Source organism: Mauremys mutica, chromosome 11 (assembly GCF_020497125.1).
Source record: "Mauremys mutica isolate MM-2020 ecotype Southern chromosome 11, ASM2049712v1, whole genome shotgun sequence".
In the NCBI taxonomy this organism is placed as follows: Eukaryota; Metazoa; Chordata; order Testudines; family Geoemydidae; genus Mauremys; species Mauremys mutica.
This window is the reverse complement of record NC_059082.1, coordinates 52687314-52707577: the sequence shown is the minus strand read 5'-3', so window position 1 is coordinate 52707577 and position 20264 is coordinate 52687314. Positions and strand designations below refer to the sequence as shown.

Here is a 20264-nt window from a genome sequence, read left to right as displayed (position 1 = left end):
AGGACCATCGCTGTGAGCATGAACCTCACTGGGGAGAGGGGATGCAGGGTAGACTCAGTCCTGCTCTTCAGTAGCCAGGGCAGCTGGCCGCACCTGCCCTGGGGTTCGCAGGGAACCTGCTGAGCCATGTGCTCCTGGGAGCGAAGGGACAGAGCACGGCTCAGAACCAAGCCCTGAAATGGTTAACATCATCCTTTGGACTCAGGCCGGCCCGGTGGCACGGGGCTGCCAGATATCCGTGCCCAGGGCCGCCCTGGCCCCCCGCGCCAGCTCACCTTGCGGGGCACCGTGTAGCTGATGGGAACAATGAAGCTGTCCGTCAGCTGCAGGACTCTGAGCACCTCGCAGGACATGACGTCCAGTGCCCGCTTTGGCACCAGGGCGGCACCCTTGGCCTTGCCCTCTGTCAGACACTGGGTCACTAGCAGGAAATGGAGACACGGTGTGAGTGGGGCTGCGCTGCCCATCGCCTGGAGGAGGCTGGAGAGGCCGGGCAGCCTGCGGGACTATCAGCAGGTATTTACTGGCATCGGAGCCATCTGGGGGGAGGACACGGACCCCAGCCCTGCCAGACCCCAGTCAGGCACAGGCCTTCCCTTTACGTACCCACACCTGCCCCGCTGAATTTGGCCCTCGGGCACTGCGGCTGGTCACGCTCTCAATCACAGCACAGCCTTCAGGCTTGTCGCTCACTTGACATCCGTGCCCAGCGCAGTTACAGACCAGCTCCCCGGTCAGCCATCCCGGGGCACGGGCGGGAGCCTTCTCCGCACCAGGTTGCAAGGCCTTGTTTCAATTGCCAAAGCCTCAGGCAAGGCAGCGCTCAGCACATAGGCCAATCTACCCAGCCCTGTGGGCACTACCCCTGCCAGCCACCACCCCACACTGGCCTTTCAGGCATTCATAGCTGCTTTTCCTGTGGCTCGGCCAGTGGCACAAGGAGGAGCCAGCATCACTGCACCAGCCCATGCCACATGCACCACAGGAAGCCCCAGACACGCTGACCCGACAAAACCAGGCAGCAGGTGTGGGGGCAATCAGGGTACCTCAGGGCCAGTTTAGCACTTGAGTGGTCCCAGAGTTCTTGAGTGGTCCCAGAGTTTTCCCTGTCCCAGGCCAACTCCCTGGGGCCCCTCATACTGCGGCTAGGTGATCCCCTTGCCGCTGGCTGGCGTAACTCACTGCGCTGCCATACGTGGCCCCTGACACCCGGGGACCTGCTGGCTGTACCCTTGCCCCAGGTCCAATTCCCCTAGGACCCTGCTTCCAGGGCAGCCCCTCCAGGGGTCGGGGTCCCCTGCTCCCCCAGCGTGACACTGTGTGCCCTGCAAGCTGCACAGCCGCCCCGTTAGCGGGCCTCCTCCTGCCCCGAGCCATCCCCACAGACAGGGGCTCCGCTGTGTCACCCAGCCATTCCCAGAGCACACCACACAGAGGGTCCCACTGAGCAGCCCCCTGCCTGCGGCACTCACGGTAACCGACTGAATGCATTGGCCAGGCATACTGTGAGGGTGTGGCATAGCACTGTGCCCTCTGTCAGGGACTGCCCTGGCATGGGTTGGGCTGCCAGCTGGCCTGGGGTTTCACCCATTCCCTGTCACCAGGCTCAGCCCTTAGACTATACACAGCTCACAGCACCCCAGGACGTCCCGCGGGCACTCACCAGCTGGTTATTGGAGCACTACTCGGGCGGCCTGGACCCACTGGCTAATATCAGAGGGTCTCTTGGGGGGGCAGTCAGGGTGACCCCAATACCCAAGCCTCCCCCCAAAGAAGTGGGCTGCTTCCCATCTGCCATGTCAGCCCTTCCCACGGCCTGAGAACAGCTCCTGGGGCCGGGCACCCCAGGTCCATGGGGCTTGGGAAGGGAAGTGCAGGGCGGCCGCCAGATGGATACTCACCCTGTGTCAGGGCTGGCAGCGAGGGGCACACTTCAAAGCAGTAGAGGAGATTTTCACCCTGAAACAGAGACAAGATGGCAGGGCCAAAATGGCCGCACAGATCCTGGGCAGGCACAACGGGCTGCTCCCGTCCAGGCTCGGCACCACTGCAGCCAACTCTCGCCTGGACACACCAGCCGCCATGGGGGCTTCAGAGACAGTGAAATTCCACCGCCCCCACCCCAGGGATGGAGCGAGACCCCTTGCCTGGGGACGCCCCCTAAGGGGACAGGGCAGTGATGCCCCCAGTGGAGTGGACTAGCAGTGCACCCAACCTCACCTAAGGGGGAGCAGAGGGGTCTAGAACAAGGGGGCCCTGCTCAGCTGAACCCCACCATGGGAACTAGGGGGAAACCATGCTCCTGGCCCGAATGCTTTGGGGTGAGAGCCCCAGGGCCCCCAAGGATAGCCCCGGCCCCCCAGTTACAACAACTGCAGCATGGCCGCCCAGATCTCCCAGCACTCACCTTTCCAGCCACCACCAAGAGCCCGGTGTCGGGGTCCAAGAGTGGGATCGCTGCCCTAAAAGACAAAGGAGCCTGGTGAGGGGAACTGCTCGGGGCCAGGCCTATGGATCAGCCACGCCGCTGCCAGCACCCACAGAGGGGCGCCAGCCCGCCAGCCCCTGACAGCACCAGCCAGCAGTCACAACGGGCAATGCCAGCAGAACCCTGGGCTTCTCAATCGGCCTGTGGGATGGCTCCCCGTTAGGGAGCGGCTCCGGGGCATGTTCCCCAGCAGGGCGCAGCACCAGTGCAGCACTTTGGTTTTTCAGTTTGGTTCTGACTCCCTTGTTTTTCCCTCAGGCCCAGGCCAGCAGAGTGACCACCCACAGGTGCAGGGACACGGCCAGACGCTAGCCCTCCTGACAGGGGGCTTTCCCTGAGGGAGCCGGGGGCAGCCCGGGGGGTTCAGGAGCTGAGGGCTGAGCTGACAGCCTTTGCCCAAGTTGGAAATGGACAAAAATGCACTGAAGTCGAAAAGCTTTGAGCGAGCTCCTTATATGGAGATTGAGCTGCCGGACACAGCAGCCGGCTGCAGCCGGGGGCGCTGAGTGCGCCGGAGGGACGCGGGAAAGGAAAGGGAGACGCAGATAAAGCTCTTCAAAGGGCCTCAGTTCTCCAGCCTGCTCAGTGACCAGCTCCCAGCGACCGTCCCAGCGGGACCCAGTCCCAGCCTGTTGCCCGGACCATCCCAGTGGGGTCCAGTCACATCCCGGCACCCGGGCCATCCCCACTGGGACCAGAAGTTACTGAAAGTACGCTCCCCATGCTGCCCTGCGGCCCACCGCTCTTCCAGCCTTGGGTCCCCTCCATGGCTCTGCCAATGCCCCCGATCCCTGCCTTGCCCCCCAATGCTAATCCAGCCCCAGGTCCTACCCACATCCACGGCTGTGCCGATGCCCCTCAGTTGCCAAGGTGGCGTGCAGCAGACTAAGACTGGTGCTATGGCCGATACAGCAGCTGGTGTTAAAAGTGCAGCAACCACTTTTTTCTCGGCGGCAAGATTTCTTTGACAACATTTACGTGCCAGGCCAAAACCAGCCGGCCGCATTTCCCAGGGTGCTGGCATCAGTGCTGCCATGACATTGGCCCCTGCAGGGCTTAGGGGAAGGAGCTGGGTGCGTGCCAGAGTCCCCATAATTAAGAATCACAGAGTAACAGACTCCATGGGCCTGAGGGGGTTGGACTAGATGACCTCCTGAGGTCCCTTCCAACCCTGATATTCTATGATTCTATGAGGGGGGCCCTGGCCTGCCTATGCCAGAAACTGTGATGAGAGGCCAACTTCCCCGTCTGAGCCTCGTGTCCTGAGCAACATGCAGCACCATCTTGGGGGCACCACCCCTCCCAAGCAGTGATCAGATGCTGTCAGGAAGGAGGAATGGTGATTGCCCCCATCTGTACCGGCATCACCAGTCAGCCAGCACCCCCAGACACCAGAGCTCTGAGAGCGATGCTGGCGCTCACCCTGCCAGCGTTCCCTGCAGTCTATTACCCAGGGTGCTGGCACTCCATTCCCACCATCTCACAGACTCACAGACTTCAGCAGGCTGTGCCACAGCAGCTTCCCCACCATGTCCAGCACCTCACAGGGAGCTTCTGGAGACATGCCCTGCACGTCACCCCTCGCTGCATGGCGCAGCTTGGGCATCGCCCCGGGTACATTCTTGGTGAGTGATAAATTGTTGGCTAGTAAAGGTTGGGAAAGTAAATATGACCCAGGTAAAAGTGATGTGCTTAAAGTAGCTCAGTGTAATAAGACACTATTTGTGGAAAACAGCAGTTTACCTGGTAAGGAAGCTGCCACACTCTCCCAGTATTTGTCTGTAACCAGCCCTGTGTGCTGGGACAAGGGAGAGGAAGGCAAGGAAAGTTTGGATGAGCCTAGGCAGCCCTGTGAGCTGATGGCTTTGTCTAAGCAGCAGTATGGGAAGGCAAGGATAGTGGAAAAAATCATAGAATATCAGGGTTGGAAGGGACCTCATCTAGTCCAACCCCCTGCTCAAAGCAGGACCAATCCCCAGACAGATTTTTGCCCCAGATACCTATATGGCCCCCTTGAAGATTGAATTCACAACCCTGGGTTTAGGAGGCCAATGCTCAAACCACTGAGCTATGAGTATCCTTATACCATACCTGTTACATGTGTGGAGAATTGTGACAGTGAAGGGAATGTACCTGTGTCTGTTAGAGGTATTGACTTGCCTATGGAGGGAACTACCCAGTCTCCAAGCAGTTGTCTGTGAATAGCCCTGTGTGCTGGGACAAGGGAAATGAGATCCCAAGCTGTGTATCTGTAAAGGGGAATATTTCTCCAGCTCTTCTTTGTCTGTGGAGCAGACAGAAGGTGCCTTTCAGTTTGTGATGCTTGAGGGTAGAGGAGTTGGCTCTGGATTCAACTAAAGCCCAGGAAGGGAATGGTCCTAAGTTTGTGTCTGCTAGGGAGAATGGCATGTAACTAGGTTGCATCCAGTTAGTGTCCTAGAGACCAAACAGTTCTGGTGCTTTTATTTTGCCTGTTGCTGAGAAAGGGTGTAGCCACTCTGCCTGACCAGGGTGATACCCTAGCTGGGGCACAAGGAAGACATAAAGGTAATTTGATTGTGTTACCTACTAACACTTTGGAAACTTGTAGCAAAAAGGAAAAGATTCCTGAGCTTGTGAGTGGCAAAGGGGAGGAGAATGCTTCTAAGCTTTTGTCTATGAAATCTAGCAGGTTGCCTAAAAGGGGATTGTGTAGCAATCCGCCTGATGGGCCAAAAGGTGATCCTGGTTGTAAGTGAAACTCAGGAGTTAGTAGTGGCTCAGCAGAGCAATGCTTCTGTGGAGCAAGGTAAAGGTGAATTGGTGCCTAAAAAGATTCCTGAAGAGAAAAATGTTCAGGGTAGTCTCTGCAAGCAGTTTGCTGCAACTGAAGGGCGTGGAAGTAATTTAATCAAGGAAGTTTCAGTTCCTAACAGCCAGAAATTTTCAGTTGTGAATGGATCCATTGACTTTCTCTTTGAAACATCCAGTGTGGATCGCTTAGAAAAGGTCTCAGATGAAATGAAAATTGTCAGGGAATTTGAATAGCCCTATGACCACATGGCTGTGTTTGGCCAGCTTGTTGGGAAAACAATGGTGTTGGGACAGGACTGTCCCCATGCTGACTCTTTGAGTAAGCAGTCAGTAACTCAGGTACTGAGGAAAGATTGGGTTACTGGTTTTTCAGAGCAGAACAGCCTTGTGACTGAACTCACAAGGATGCAGGGGAAAGCAGGCAAACTCTCACCCTTAGGTACTTTGAATTTGTTTGGTATCTCTTTAAAACAGAGTCCGGTCTCTAAGTTGCTGGTGGTGGTAGATTCACAAACAAGCATGCAGGAGAGCATCTGTGTAGAAGATGTCCATAGCACAAAGGGTCTGCAGATGGTGAACACACCTAGCCAGCAAAGGAATTCCTGTGAGCAGGAAATTTCAGTTTTCAGCCTTCTAAGAAAAAGATGGTGGTGGGGGGGGGGGAAGAACCCAATCCTGCTGAAGGGAAGAATGAGTGTCCAGCCTTGAAATTGGAATTTAAAAGCTAGTGTCTGTGTTAATGCAAATTACCTAGCTGGCAGGAAGAAGAAAGACTTGCTAATAGTTGTTAGCAAAGAGAGCCAGTGGATTCTGTTAAGCAAGAGGAATCTGGGTTTGATCCTACAGGACAAGGAGAAAAAAGAGAACTTAATTTTGCAAAGGGAAGCCACGGGGTAACCCTAAAAGAGCCAAACCCCAATGGTATTGAGCCAAAGGTGTGGCATGACAAACACGATTGTAAATGGACACTTGCAATTAATTTGTTGTTATTGCTAATGGTAATTTTTGTAACTAATGTGTTGCTATTACCAAGAACTGTACAAATGTACAATGTGCCTAATCTTTTGAAAAAAGCCTTGAACATGTTAAAAGGGATACATAAGAACAAACTTTATGTTAAAAGGCCTTGTTATAGTGATGTTTCACAGTTAATGCCTGTAAACAGTATTGGAAGTTTTCACAGGAGAAAAGACATTCCAGACCTGATGTGCTGTATGAAGAGGGAAACTGAGGCACACTACTATATTGCTTTCACGGCTAAATGCCAAGATTCCTATACTATGGACAACATTAATATCTACATTGACTTGATATTAACTGGGTTCCAAACATTTGCTAGAGCTTGTATGGATAAAGTAGCTATGTTCTTTAGCTTTTGGCAAGATCACATGAGACATACAGGAACCATGCTGCAAGAGCAGATCCAATCCGCTAGTGTTCTAACCAAGTCTTACCTTGAGTTTGTAAAGAGATTCAATCAGATTATTGAACATGACTTGAATAAACCATTTCTGTTACACACCAATACTAGCTGTAGTAAGACAGAACCAAGGATGGGGAGCTCTTGGGATGCAGTCAATGATGTTTGTGTCATCCCTTCCTGCATCAATTTTGCATTGGGGGTATGACGTTATTGACATGAACTGTAACTGTATAGATCATGGTTGCAACCACTGTTATATATTTGCAGCAAATATTGTACGAAGGTTGTCGAGTGAGGTGTCTATGAGAAGGTTATGATTTGCTGGTTATGATTATGCTGTCTGTATGCATGTATCGTTTTTATGTTTGAAGTTATAAATATTGGCTATGTACTTGTATCTCAGTGTGTTTGATTCTGAGTAGCACCAGTGAAGCATTTGGCCAGCTTATTGAGAAGGGACTCTTCAGATTAAGTGCCCAGTCAAGAAACGCTTAACTGACAATGGACCTTGGGAGACTCCAATCCACATGAGAAGTCGTCCTGGGAATGTTCAAGGTAGCATGTGAGCAATGGCTGCTCTCCCTGTAAAGTCATGCATGGTCATGCTTGCCCATGTGGCTACAAAGTCCATCTTGTTGCTGTGATTTTGCACAGCAGAACAAAGGGGTTTCCGCCCACAAGAGAGAGAATATAAAAGGCCCTGGAACCCCTCCATTTTGTCTTCAATCCTGCTTCTTACCTCTGGAGGAATTTTGCTACAAACCGAAGCTCTGAACAAAGGACTGAATAACCCATCCAAGCTGTGGATGTACTCCAGAGACTTGATTTGAACCTGCGGTTTATTCCATCACTGCTACAAGCCTGAACCAAGAACTTTGCCATTACTGTATGTAATTGATTCCATTTAGCCAGTTTTAACTCTCATCTATATTTCTTCCTTTTTATGAATAAACCTTTAGATTCTAGATTCTAAAGGGTTGGCAACAGCGTGATTTGTGGGTAAGATCTGACTGGTATATTGACCTGGGTCTGGGGTTTGGCCCTTTGGGATCGGGAGAAACTTTTTGTCTTTTACTGGGTATAGCAGGGTGGACACCCGCTCCTGCCCCGAGGGGCTTAAAACAGCACTAGGAAAGGGCTGTGGTAGGAGAAAGCAGCCACTGGGCTGATTGGGGGAAGCAGGCAGAGTGGCAGCAACGCTCCAAATGGAGCCCAGCTGGCCCCTTATAAGAGGCCGCGTGCCAGGAGCCCAAACAGTCTCTCTCTAGCTGTAGAGGGAGATGGGCCTGGCTGCAGGGCTGGGGGAAGGCCAAGGGAGCTGGGGCGCTCTGGCCTGGAAAGGCCTAGTATAAGGCCAAACAGGTACTGGGTGGTAAAGGAAGGCAGCAGGTCCAAACCCCCCTTGCCAGTGATGAGTGGCTGACACTGCAGTCTGCCCCAGGGAACAGGGGCTAGTTGGTGACTGGCAGTAGCCTTACACTGAGGCAAGGTGGGGATAGGGGGTGGGGGTTCCCCTGGACAGGGAGACCCTGAGACTGTGGAGTTACTGCCAGGGGGCAGCACCCGGATAACAGGCCACCACAGTCCAGGGAGGAATGTGGGGTCCTAGTGGCAGTGGGACACTGGCCTGCAGAGGGCGCTCCAAGGCTGGAAACGAGCTAATTCCCAAGACACCAGCAGGAGGCACTGCAGGGGTGAGTCTGCATGCTTACACTGGGGTATTGGTTATCATAACCATTCACCCCCATAAGGAGTGATACTGGTGGTGATACTGGGAAACTGGAGTGTCTGAAGGAATTGCTTGTATGACTTCTGGTTAGCCATTGGGGTAAAACCAAAGTCCTCTCTGATTGGCTGGTTTGGTGTGCCTTAATAATAAAGGACCCCCAGCCTTGGGCTGTGACTGCCCTGCTCCAAGCAATTTGTCCTGAATTGATACTCTCAGTAGTGTCCTGTCAGAGGCTGTATCCAGCGGCGTAGTTGGCAGGATACACATTATCACAGGTTAATTGGGTTTTTGGATCAGAACCACATGCTTGTCAAAATCCAATTTTGATATCGGAGAGTTTACGGGTTAAAAATCAAGATCCTGACAGAAAAAGCCTGGAAGAATTGTGCTTACAGAGAGGGCTGTATTTTAAGCAAAAGGACCCAGAGCAGGAACTGAAAAATCTGTTAATTGCCAGTGATAAGGAAGCAGACCCGACAAAAATGCTTGCAGTGAGAAACCAGCAGCTAGAACCTGAACAAAAGAAAAACTAGATGATATGGAAGGAGAAGTTACTGAAAGAGAACATCTGTGTTTTGAACAGGAACAAAAAATGGCATGTATTCGATTGCAGGAACTAGAAGCTAAGGCAAAAGTGGACAGACTTAAGCTCCAACTCACAAGAATAAGGAACAGCAGGAACTGTATCATACTGAAAAAACAGTCCCACTCAACAACACAGATGGGGATAGAATCTATCCAGTTTGTAACAATGTTGGTATTTTGTTTGACTCTAAGCAGTTGTCTGTGTGTAACTAAATTTACCCCAATGCTGGCACCTTTTATGTAAATGCTTTTACTCTGAGCTCGGGTGAAGGTAACGCCATAACTTGTGTAGAGAATGTAAAAGTCAATGGTAAAAGCTGTTTAAGGAAAATTACAGATTCTAACATCACTCTTGTTAAAGCAGATCTCATCAAAGGAGAAGATTATTTACCAAATAAGAGTGTGCATACTGTAATTCTCTTAGGGTGACCAGATGTCCCGATTTTATAGAGACAGTCCTGATTTTTGGGTCTCTTTCTTATATAGGCTCCTATTACCCCCACCCCCGGTCCCGATTTTTCACATTTGCTATCTGGTCACCCTAAATCCTCTGAGTTTACTGTACGTGTGCCTTTAGCCAGAATCCATCTTGAATGGACTGGTGTTAAACATGAAATTATAGCTGGTGTAAGAAAGTTATTGCCTACAGATCTTTCAATTGAGGATGATATTAAAGCTTTGTTCAGTCAGGTTGACATAAACCAGTCACAGGAAAGAAATAATCTTGAATCTGTGTCTATTAGGGGCAAGGATTTGCCTATGGAGGGTTTCTCCAAATGTTTGTCTGAGGAAGATGGCTGTTTGTGCAAAGAAGCAGTGCATATGTGGAAAACATTTCTGAGTGTCTGTGTGATATCTCAGAAGTGAATCTGGCATTAGATAAGGCTCAGGAAGATGTTTCTCTAGAGCAAATTAAAATTTATTCCATCACTGCTACAAGCCTGAATCAAGAACTTTGCCATTACTATATGTAACTGATTCCATTTAACCGGTTTTAGCTCTCATCTATATTTCTTTTTATGAATAAACTTTTAGATTCTAAAGGAACAGCAACAGGATGATTTGTGGGTAAGATCTGACTGGTATATTGACCTGGGTCTGGGGCTTGATCCTTTGGGATCGGGAGAACCTGTTTTTCTTTTACTGAGGTATTGGGTTTTCATAACCATTCACTCCCCTAAGGAGCGGTGCTGGTGGTGATACTGGGAAACTGGAGTGTCTGAGAGAATTGCTTGTATGACTTCTGGTTAGTCAGTGGGTTAAAACCGAAGTCCTCTCTGTTTGGCTGGTTTGGTGTGCAAAGGACCCCCAGCCTTGGGCTGTGACTGCCCTGCCAGGCATCGATGGGCCTGCGCTAACAGAGCCACCAGAAAAACCAGCAAATGCAGGGGACCAGGGAAGGAGGTTAGATGAGATGAGATGAGGTGGTCGGGGGTCATGATCCGTTCCAGATCACACGCACTGGATGTTGTCTGAAGACTGCAGGGGCGAGCCAGTCGCCACCTGGGTCCCCCGTCACCAGGGAAATCCCGGATCCCAAATTGGGATGAAAAGTAGAAAACTTAGAATATTTACTGGAATGAAACATTCTGAAAAATTGTGTTTTGGCCTCGTGGACTGGCCACAAGGAAAAGTTTTAATAGCTTCCCATCAAAAATTTCAACCAAACATATGCTCCTGCAACCATTTCAATTCCATCAGCTCAGTGATTTCCAGCAACCCAACAGAACATCATGGGCCATCTCCATGGCTGGGCTAGAACCAGGGAAGATGCCGATCACAGAGATCAGACAGACACAGACCCCTCCACTCCCAACCCCTCAAGTGAGTTCATCTGACACACCTTGATGTCCAGTCGCTGTTCCCTTTCAAACAGCAGTAGGAGAGAAACCCTCTTCAGAGACAGGACCGTGTGCCTGTGACCCCACAGATGCTGGCAGGAAGGCCAGACCAGGGCCCGCGATGATGTTTAATTCACTGTTTTGGTAACGGATTCCATTTCACACTGAGATTGCCCCATCAAGCCTAGAAATCAGGTCTCCATTGAACACAGCAATGCCCCCTGTGACAGGGATCACAATCCAAGTCACCCAACCAAAGCCCTCCTCAGCAGCCAGCCAACCTTTCTATGGGCCTGCGGACACACCCACGAGATTCGTCTCCAGGACGTCCTGCAGCAGTGAGTCCCAGCAGCTAACTCTAGGCAAGAACAAATGTCCTGATGGACTGATTTGGAAATGAGACCCACTTTCCTAGTCCCTGCTGGCATCTGAGAACTAGAGACGCCAACTCAGATGTTTTTTGTTTTGAAAGTTAATGTAAAAAAATCATAGAAGTCATGACTGTGTCAACCTCAAAGGTTGGCTCCCTCAATATCCCCCGCTCCTGACCTGCAACTCCATCTCCTCACTCCACTCTGATTATGGTTCCATTCTGCTCCCTGGACCAGCAGAACATCCCCGGTACCAAGGAGCAGGGCAGATGCTTCTCCAGTGCCCCCTGCTGTGCCCCCGCTCTCCCAGCACACACAGCAGGGTGATGCTGCTGCAGGCAGGCATGCGGAGCTAGAGCTGGGAGAGCTTTCAAAGCACTAAGGAGGTGCCAGGGTTGCGGCATGGTGGAACTCCCTGAACAGAGCGAGTGGATCAGTGCTGCTTTTGCAGAGCAGAACCCAGCCCACACCGCCCAGAGAGGGGCAGGTTCTGTGCCAGGACTCGTTCTCGCCGTGAGAGGTCAGCGGAGATTCCCCCACCCCTGCCTCCGCACCGGGCTGTGAGAATTCTTTGCAGCACTGTCTACTTCCCCCTGATTTATGGCTTCCCATGTCATAATCCTTTAATATACAACGCCCGGCCTGACGTGTTTACAGTGGCCTCTCCTGGAACCTGTCTGCTGGGAACTCACTGATGCCTGGGAACATCTGCCCCCCAGGCCGTGATTTACAGGCCGGCGGGATCCAGTCGCAGCTCCCCCCTGGTCTGGGGCTCCTGCACTGAGCCACACCCAGGGCTGGGCTGCAGCAGGTTCCCGTCCCGTCACTGCTGCCTCCCAGCCTCTGACTGCTTGGCACACGCTGCCTCCGCATCCAGGTACCTGCTCCAGTGAAACGCTCCCATGCCCGGAGAACGCCCCGGGTGCACCTGGGCAGGACTGCCGAGAAGCAGCCGCGCCCCCCGGCCCTGGTTGGAAGGTGGCCAAAAGTGATTAGTGCCTGATGCTGGCATCTGGGAACTGAGTGTGGCAGGTCTCAGTCCACGTCCCAGCCACCACCAGCCCAGCTGGCACTGAGTGACCCTCTGACAGGCAGCCTCAGCTGAGACCCAGGAGTGAGCTGGGCATGGAGAGTGGAGGAGAGACCGTCCTCCTGGATGGGCTCACCATTAGCCAGCCAATCTGGGCTTCCAAGGCAGAGGGACCCCAGCGAGGGTAACGGCTCTCTGCTGGCAACCCCTCCCTGCTCTCCTGGCGCAGCAGAGAGTGCTGCTTCCCCCTTCTTGTCCCCCAGGGACCACCTGGCCCTGAGAGCACCTGGCTCAGCTTCTGCCCACCCCGTGCAGGGCCGGCCAGCCAGATGGATGAGGCCCCAGGCACCAGGACAGCCCCTCTCTCTCCCACACTCAAGCAGCACCAATGCCAGCATGGAACAGTGCCCGGGGGAGGATCATGGCTGCGCCAGGATGGCAGTTTCCAAATATGAGGCGGGGGGAAGAGTTCACTGTTTGGCACCTCCCCACCCCTGCTCAATTGCAGCCCGGACCCCGCAGCCTCTCCATGCTGGGGCTACTCCTGCCGCCCTCTGCAGCTACAGACCCAGCAGCTGGGTGGAAAAGCCCAAGCAAGGCGCCTGACGTGAGCAGCCGGGAGCCCTGCAAGAACAGGCCCAGTGTGGGATTCCCAATGCCCTGGCCCAACAGGCCCAAGGGATCATGCCCTTGGCACAGGGCCCGGAGCATGCACGGTGAGGTTTACCTCGCCCCCAGGCCAACAGAGCTCATGGCAGGAACCTTGGGAGCTAAAGCCATGCGAGTGCAGCACCAGGAGCTCCAGCAGCACAGCACGGCCTCGCACAAGATGGGGCGGTCCTGAAAGCCTCGATGGGCAGGAGTTCCTGGCATCCATTGCTAACTTGCAGAACCGCTGCTAGCACCCTCAGCCATGCTGGGGAGTGCGGACAGAGGGGCTAAGAAGGGAAGATGGCCACGCTGGGGATGTGGGTGGAGGAGGAATGGGGGACAGGGGCTGCAGGGGGAGGGGATCAGGAAGCGTGAGGAGATCCGGTCACCTAATCCTAGAGTACTTCCCAGCCTGTGGGGGAACTGGACCCTCCTGCTTCCAGGTCTGCTCTGACCAGGTTTGCCCACAGACCACGCCAGCCCCCCAGGAGATGCAGGTGGGTCCTGCCCTCTGGGCTCAGCATCAGATGGTCCCTGGAAAGTCATGGAGAAGGAGCTCAGCTCTAGCCTGGGCACCACCCCCCAGCTCCCATGTCCCAGCCAGGCTCAGCCCTCAAGGGAGCAGGGCCTGGGAGCCTGCCATGCTGGGCAGGAAGCGGGGGTCGGGGGGTGAGGTTGCGGGGCTGGTTCACGCTGGCTGAAAGTCTCCTGGATGGAGACCGGCTAGCTGCCCAGCCCGGGCACACAGACTCGCGCCAGTAGGGCTCATGCCAGCACGCTACAGACAACATGGGCACCTGGCAGCTCCAGTGGCGGCTCAGGCTGCACACCCGAGCTGGGAGCCGGGGTGGGGTTGGAGGCTGGCCAGAGCCTCTGCACTGCCACAACCTCCACACAGGTGTTTCATCGCTGCCTGCTGCAGTGTAGACCCACGGGGCTCCCCCATCCACTGCATGAGCTTCCCGTGTGCTCCTGACAGCACCTGCCTGTGCCAAGGTCCCCTCCTGCCTTAGTAGTTCCCTGGCACATGGAAGTTGCCGGTGCCTCCTTGATACCAGGACCCCTGCCCTCCCACAAAGCTCACGACGCCTTCCCCGTGCCAGGCTCCCACTCTCAGAGATCACTGGTGCCTCCTCTGTGCCAGGGCTCCTGCACACCCATGGAGCTCACTGGCGCCTTTCTCCTCCTGAGGGCCACCCCTCCCATCCCCCCCTCCACTCCCAAACCAGCCCTTCAGGTGGAAAGCTGATCACCGTGGGTTCCTCTGGGTTGGCAATACCCAGCCCCTGTCCGCCACCAGCCATTGCTTTGGGCCACAGAGCTGGCAAAGAAATACTCCAAGTGCCAAGGAATCTCAGAGACCTGCTGTCCAGCCCACACCCACCCTGGTGCTGTGCAGTGCTGCAGCTGGACTCACCTGGCGCCACCATCACAGAGGCTGCGGGTGCATGATGGGACGTGAGAGCCATCGAGCCTCTGGGCATCTCAGCCTGTGGCACCTCCCAGTGAGGGCCTGGCACAGGTGCAACAGGGAGAACAACGTCCAGGCGGGGTGGGGAACTGGGGGTAGCCAAGGCCCCACTCTACCATGTACCTGCTTCCCATCCTGTGGCCCGGTATGTTGCTCACTCCCGACCCTGCCACTGACTAGTCCCCCCAGCCTGGCCCCCTGAGGCATGGGCTGGCTTGCATTGGGGGGCTCTCTGCTTTCAGGCTAGAGGAATTAGACCGGTGCCATTACCCACCCCCAGTTTGGCATCCCACAGCTCTGCCCGAACCCCTCAGTCCTGACCCACGCCCACCCCCTGATATTCCAGCCCTGAGACGCAACACACAGATCTTAGCTTGTCAGCTCATAGGATAGGGACTGGCTGCATATTCAGTGTCCGTACAGCACCCAGCACATAGGGCCTGGAGCGCCTAGGCACTGCTGTAATATACAGGTACCTAACAAATGTACAATGCATAGCACATGGAGGCTGGGGTTGGGGGTGGGTGGGTAGGCATTACCATAATATACCTAATAAATGTACAGCACCCCGCACATGGGAGTCTGGGGTGCCTAGGCACTACCCTAATACAACTAATAAACATACAGCACCAGCACATGGGGGTCTAGGGTGCCTAGGCACTACCCTAATACACCTAATTAATGTACAGCAACCACCACCATGGGATCCTGGGCCATGAGTGTAGTATCTAGATACTACCATAATACACTAACCCAGCACAAAGTTGTCCTGGGCCACAACTGGGGTGCCTAGGCACTAGCGTAATACACATATGAAACATACAGTGCCTAGCACATGGGGCCCTGGGGTGCCTAGGCACTACCGTAATTTACCTAATAAAGGTAAAGCACCCACCACAGTGGGATCCTATGCCATGACTGGGGCTCCTAGCAGGGCCGGTGCAACCATTTAGGCGACCTAGGCGGTCGCCTAGGGTGCTGGCATTTGGGGGGCGCCATTTTCTTCGGCAGCGACCGCGGCAGCCAGATCTTCGGCCACCCCAGTCGCCGCCGGCATTTAGGCGGAGGGAGCTGGGGCAGGGGAGCGCGGGGAGGGCCACCTGCAGCAAGTAAGGGGGGGCAGCATGCAGGGGAACTCCCCGCCCCAGCTCACCCCTGCCCCGCCTCCTCCCCAAGCACGCCGTGGCTGCTTCACTTCTTCTGCCTCCCAGGCTTGCAGTGCCAATCAGCTTAGGCGCCGCAAGCCTGCGAGGCGGGAGAAGTGAAGCAGCGACGGTGTGCTCGTGCTCGTGAGCAGAGCAGGGGTGAGCTGAGGCGGGGGGGGGTGCCTCAGGGCGGGGGGAGAGCTGCTGCAAGGGGAGTGCCTCAGGGTGGAGGGGGGGAGCTGCCACGGGGGGGGGCAAGGGTGTGGGGGGGGGAGGGCGCAAGGTGGAAGTTTCACCTAGGGCGTTAAACATCCTTGCACCAGCCCTGGCTCCTAGGCACTACCATAATACAAATAACAATGTTTGCCAACACTCCTCAACCCTGCCTGCAGCCCCTCCTGCTGTTCCAATCCTGGGCTCCCTACACACAGCTCTGCCAGCTCCCTTCACTCCTGGGCACCTGGGCACTCACTGGTGCCATTAAGAAAAGGCTGGAGGTGCTGCCCAGTATGGGTTCTTGCATGCAGAAATGCCAAGCAAAGGCAGGCTCCATATCTGAGGCAGAAGGATGTCTCCTTGCCCCCGGGCTGGAGGCATTGCTCCAACAAGTTGAGCTGGACAAACACATCACTGGACCAGGGAGGGGTTCATGGTCTGTCCTGGATTCAGTCCCACCCTGTCCTACCTGCCAGGGTAGGCTGACTGCATGGGGAAGAAGAAGGGAGGAGGCAGGCTTCCAAGCTGGGCTGCTCTGGCAGAGAGCTCTGGGCTCTGAGCAGAGGACCTAGGGGTGGGCTGATCAGCCCCGCGCTGGAACCTTAGAAGCTGCCAGGCCTGGGTAGGTGGCTTGCACTGGATTTTGTCATCTTACCGCCCGAGCGCCAACCTTGCTCAGAGCACCTGGGCCATGCATTACAGCAACTGAGGAAAATCCCCTGCTCACACCATGGCTCGGCACTAAGGCAGCAAAACACAGACAGATGCTGTGTTCCACTCCAGAAGTAGCTGCATCTTGGGTGGGGGAGAGGGCCGGGGGGGAGCCATCCCTGCTGCATGGTGTGTAGGGCACTTGGGGTCCTTTGAAATGACCTCAGCAAAGCCCCATCCAGCAGCGGCTCCTATGCCTGAGGAGGGGTAGCTCACCAGAGTGCATGCGAGAATGGCCACTGAGGGACCCCCTGAGCTCTTCCTGAACACCTCTGTCCAGTGAGCTTGGGCATTCTGGGGTGCAGAGCAACCAACTCTCCTGCTGACTCTGGATGGGGCCAGGTGTACTCAGCACATGGGCCCATCAGTCCCTGCTCCTGCCATATGAGCCTTTGCTGCTTTGGGGAGGGACGGTGCTCCCAGCCTCCTGAGAGGCTGGGCTTTGGCCTCGGACTGCTCCCAGCAGCACCTGCTGAGCCCCCCGGTACCTAGTCACCCGGGGTTGGATCCGGCAGCATCCCAGACCTCCACCTGGCCCCCACCACGGCAGGTCATACCACATGCTGGCCAGGAGCAGGAATGCTCCTACCCCACTCCTGCACCCGGCCACAGGTGACGGAAGCTCGGGGGCAAAGAGACACAGCCACTGCAGGATGCCAGCCTGGTGTATACAAAACCTTCCCCAGCAGCCTGTCAGCCTAGCTCCTTGGACTTCGCCCACTGCACAGTAGGGACAACGGGGGGGATGCTGAAATGGAGAAGGGGCCATTAGCTGGGGCGATAAAAGAACAACAAGGCTATAAACCTGGAACTGAGCACGGTTAATCAGCGCCGCTGTTTACCTAAGATAGGGGCAGGGGAGCAAACTAAACACTCAGCTTTAAAGAGAACAAAGGGACAATATATTATTTTTGGCCTGACATTTTTGTGGTTACCCAGGGCGAGGGAGGGAGATAGGCACTGCCAATCTGCACTGGGATTTGACTGGGAAGCTGACCCAGCATTCACTTCCTGTCCCAAACTGCAGCCTGCTATGGTCCAGGCCCCCACCCTATGTGGGGGGCACATGAATTGTGTGGCACTGCACCCTCGAGTTGTCTCGTCCCAGGCTGGTCCAGGAGCACTGGTTATTTCTTTAGTTGGATATAAGAGTCCCCCGACCCTGGCCCTGTCGCACCCCAATTTCCAGCTGACTCTGCCCTCTGGAGGTTGTTGGTGGGAAGTCAGCTTTAGGTCTGCAGAACCTAGGAGGCATTTGGGGGCTTCTGCCATTAGGAAAGGGGGTGACTCTCTATGAGCAGGGACCAAAGGCTTTCAGATTTGGGGCAAGAAGAGTGAGTTGAATTCCCCACCCAAGCAAACCTTGACAGCAATGAACAGTGCGATTTCATGCCACCCCAACACAACCCCCAGCCTGCTTCCATCAGTGGGAGAGGAGCACAGCAGGGTCAGCAGTGATAGGGTTAATCACACTGGCAATGAAGGAGCATTGTTAGCCTTCCAAGGTAACATCCTCTTGTGAGGAATGGGACAGGCACAGTCCTCTCCAAGCAATTGTTTCAGGCTCTCTACAGACTCAGGCAGATGTTGCTACAACAGTCATACCTTGCTCATACTTTGCAGGTTACCTTTACCATCATACAGGTTACAGACAATGAACACTTAGAATCTGAAGCTTAATTATGTTATAAATATATAAAGGGAAACATTCTGATGATTCACACCACCAGTTAATCAGCATATACACAGTGCACTGTTCAACTGCCTCTATGTTCCACCCCAGAGGTGGCTACATTTTAGTACTGGGTGGAGTGGCTCCTGCATCTAGAAAAATCACTTTGGGATCCTACAACAAATGCAAGACAGGAAGCGAACAACAAACCGGCTTCTGAGTCAGCAAATCCTCTGGCTCTCAAAGCAGGGTCTCAACACAGGCAATGGAGCCATTCAGCACCATACTGCTTCTTTTGCTGAGCAACAATACAGGGTGTGCAGGAGAACCACAGGGCACCTGCAGGGGAAGGGCTGTGTGGGCATGTGGGCATATATTCTGGAGAGATGGTGGAACAGATCCCCCCAATCTGCATCGGGGGGGGAGCTTTTGACAAATTGCAGATGTGGGCCAGGAATTGGCCCACATCTGCAATAGAGCAAGAGGATCCGGCCTATACTCATCTGGGTGCCTACACTATGCCTGTTAGGGGTTGCCTTTGTATTGGGCAGCCAGGGGCATGGGGCACTCGGGGGAAGGGCGCTTGAGCCAAGCCTCCAGGATCAGCCAGGTAAATGCACCTGTGCTGACAGCACCTGCTCTGCTGGTTCTGCAGGGAACAGCCCTACCTGGCTAGACCGTGACCATGTTCATTAGGTTCATGGCCTGCTTCCAAAAGGCAGCTACCACCAATCTGAACAAGGGGCCCGGAGTCAAGGCTCATCTCCAGCTGTGGGGTCCCAGCACCAGGCGCATCCTCTCATTCTTTAACCCAGCCCCTGCGGCTTTCCCCTGCTTTCTCACTGGAGGCAACGCAGAGCTGCTAGGAGGAGAAAGGCAGGGGAAAGCTTTGCTCAAGCAGCCAAGAGCCTGATGCAGAGAGGAAATACACAAGCTTGCCCCCTCCATGCTGAGCAGCCCAGAGGGGGTGGTCAGAAGCCAAATAAGCGCCAGGCCCACAGTTTGTTTTGTATGGTCCTAGTAGGTACATTCCAATCCAGTTTCGACAGCTATTGGCACGACCAGTTATACAAATATTGCCCATGTTAATCCGGCTGGTGTGTGTGCCGAGAGCAAATGCCTGCCGGGGCCAGGGCTGGCTACCACAGGCTGCCACGTATTAGATGGCGCTGCCCAAGCGCCCAGCTCCTGCCCAGCATCCTCATGCACAGTCAGTCACTGCTTCTCCTGGCTTCCTTCCCCCGCACCCTGCTCACTCGCTCAGATACTGCCATCTGTACTCATAATAAAGGGGTGCTGGGCTGGCTGCCCTGGGGGCACTCCAGAACCAGATGGTGGTGGGGGGGAAATCAGAGCTGACACTGGGATCTGGGGGAGGGGAGATCAGGGCTGACACCAGGATCTGGGGTGGGGGGGAGATCGGGGCTGACACCGAATTTGGGGGGGAGATTGGAGCTGACACTGGGATTTTAGGGGGGAGATTGGGGCTGACACTGGATCTGGGTGGAGATTAGAGCTGACACCGGGATTGGGGGGAGGGGAGATCGGAGCTGACATCAGAATCTTGGTGTGGAGATTGGGGCTGACACCGGGATCGGGAGTGGGGTGGGGAAAATCCAGTCTGACACCAGAATCTGGGGGGGGGGGAAGGAAGGGGGAGATCAGGGCTAACACCAGGATGGGGGGGGAGGGAACAGGGCTGACCCAGGATCTTGTGGGGAGATCAGGGCTGACACTGGGATCTGCAGATCTGCGGGGCAGGGGAGAGATTGGGGATGACACCAGGACCTGGGGTAGCGGGAGATTGGGGCTGACTGACACCGGGATCGGGGGGGGGGGGAAGGGGGAGATGGTGCTGACACTGGAATGTGTGTGTGGGGGGAGATCGGGGCTGACACCAGGATGTGTGTGTGTGTGAGAGAGAGAATGGGGCTGACCCCTGGGGCTAGCACGGATGGGGGGGAGGGTCAAGGTTTCCATCACACATAGGGTCACAGTTGGTTCAATGGCTCGCAGTGCCCCATTCACACACGGCTCCAGCCCCCCATCCCTTGCCCCGCCCCCGCTCTCACGGAGGCGCTGCCGCCAATCCAGGGGCTCTGCCCGGGGGCCCCGCCCTCCGGCCCCGCCCACTTTCC

The 20264-nt window shown here is 54.9% G+C and overlaps 1 protein-coding gene across 1 annotated transcript in view; it reads right to left on the bottom strand.

Annotated features, from left to right (window-relative positions):
• The window catches only part of CORO7 (coronin 7), a 177109-nt gene that overhangs the window by 13553 nt on the left and 143292 nt on the right, over positions 1-20264 (bottom strand). Inside the window, exons 10-12 of the mRNA XM_044978862.1 lie at positions 2408-2462; positions 1902-1959; positions 276-421 (exon numbers count right to left, since the gene is read on the bottom strand). Coding sequence (XP_044834797.1) covers positions 276-421; positions 1902-1959; positions 2408-2462 — 259 coding nt within the window. The remainder of the gene's footprint in view (positions 1-275; positions 422-1901; positions 1960-2407; positions 2463-20264) is intronic.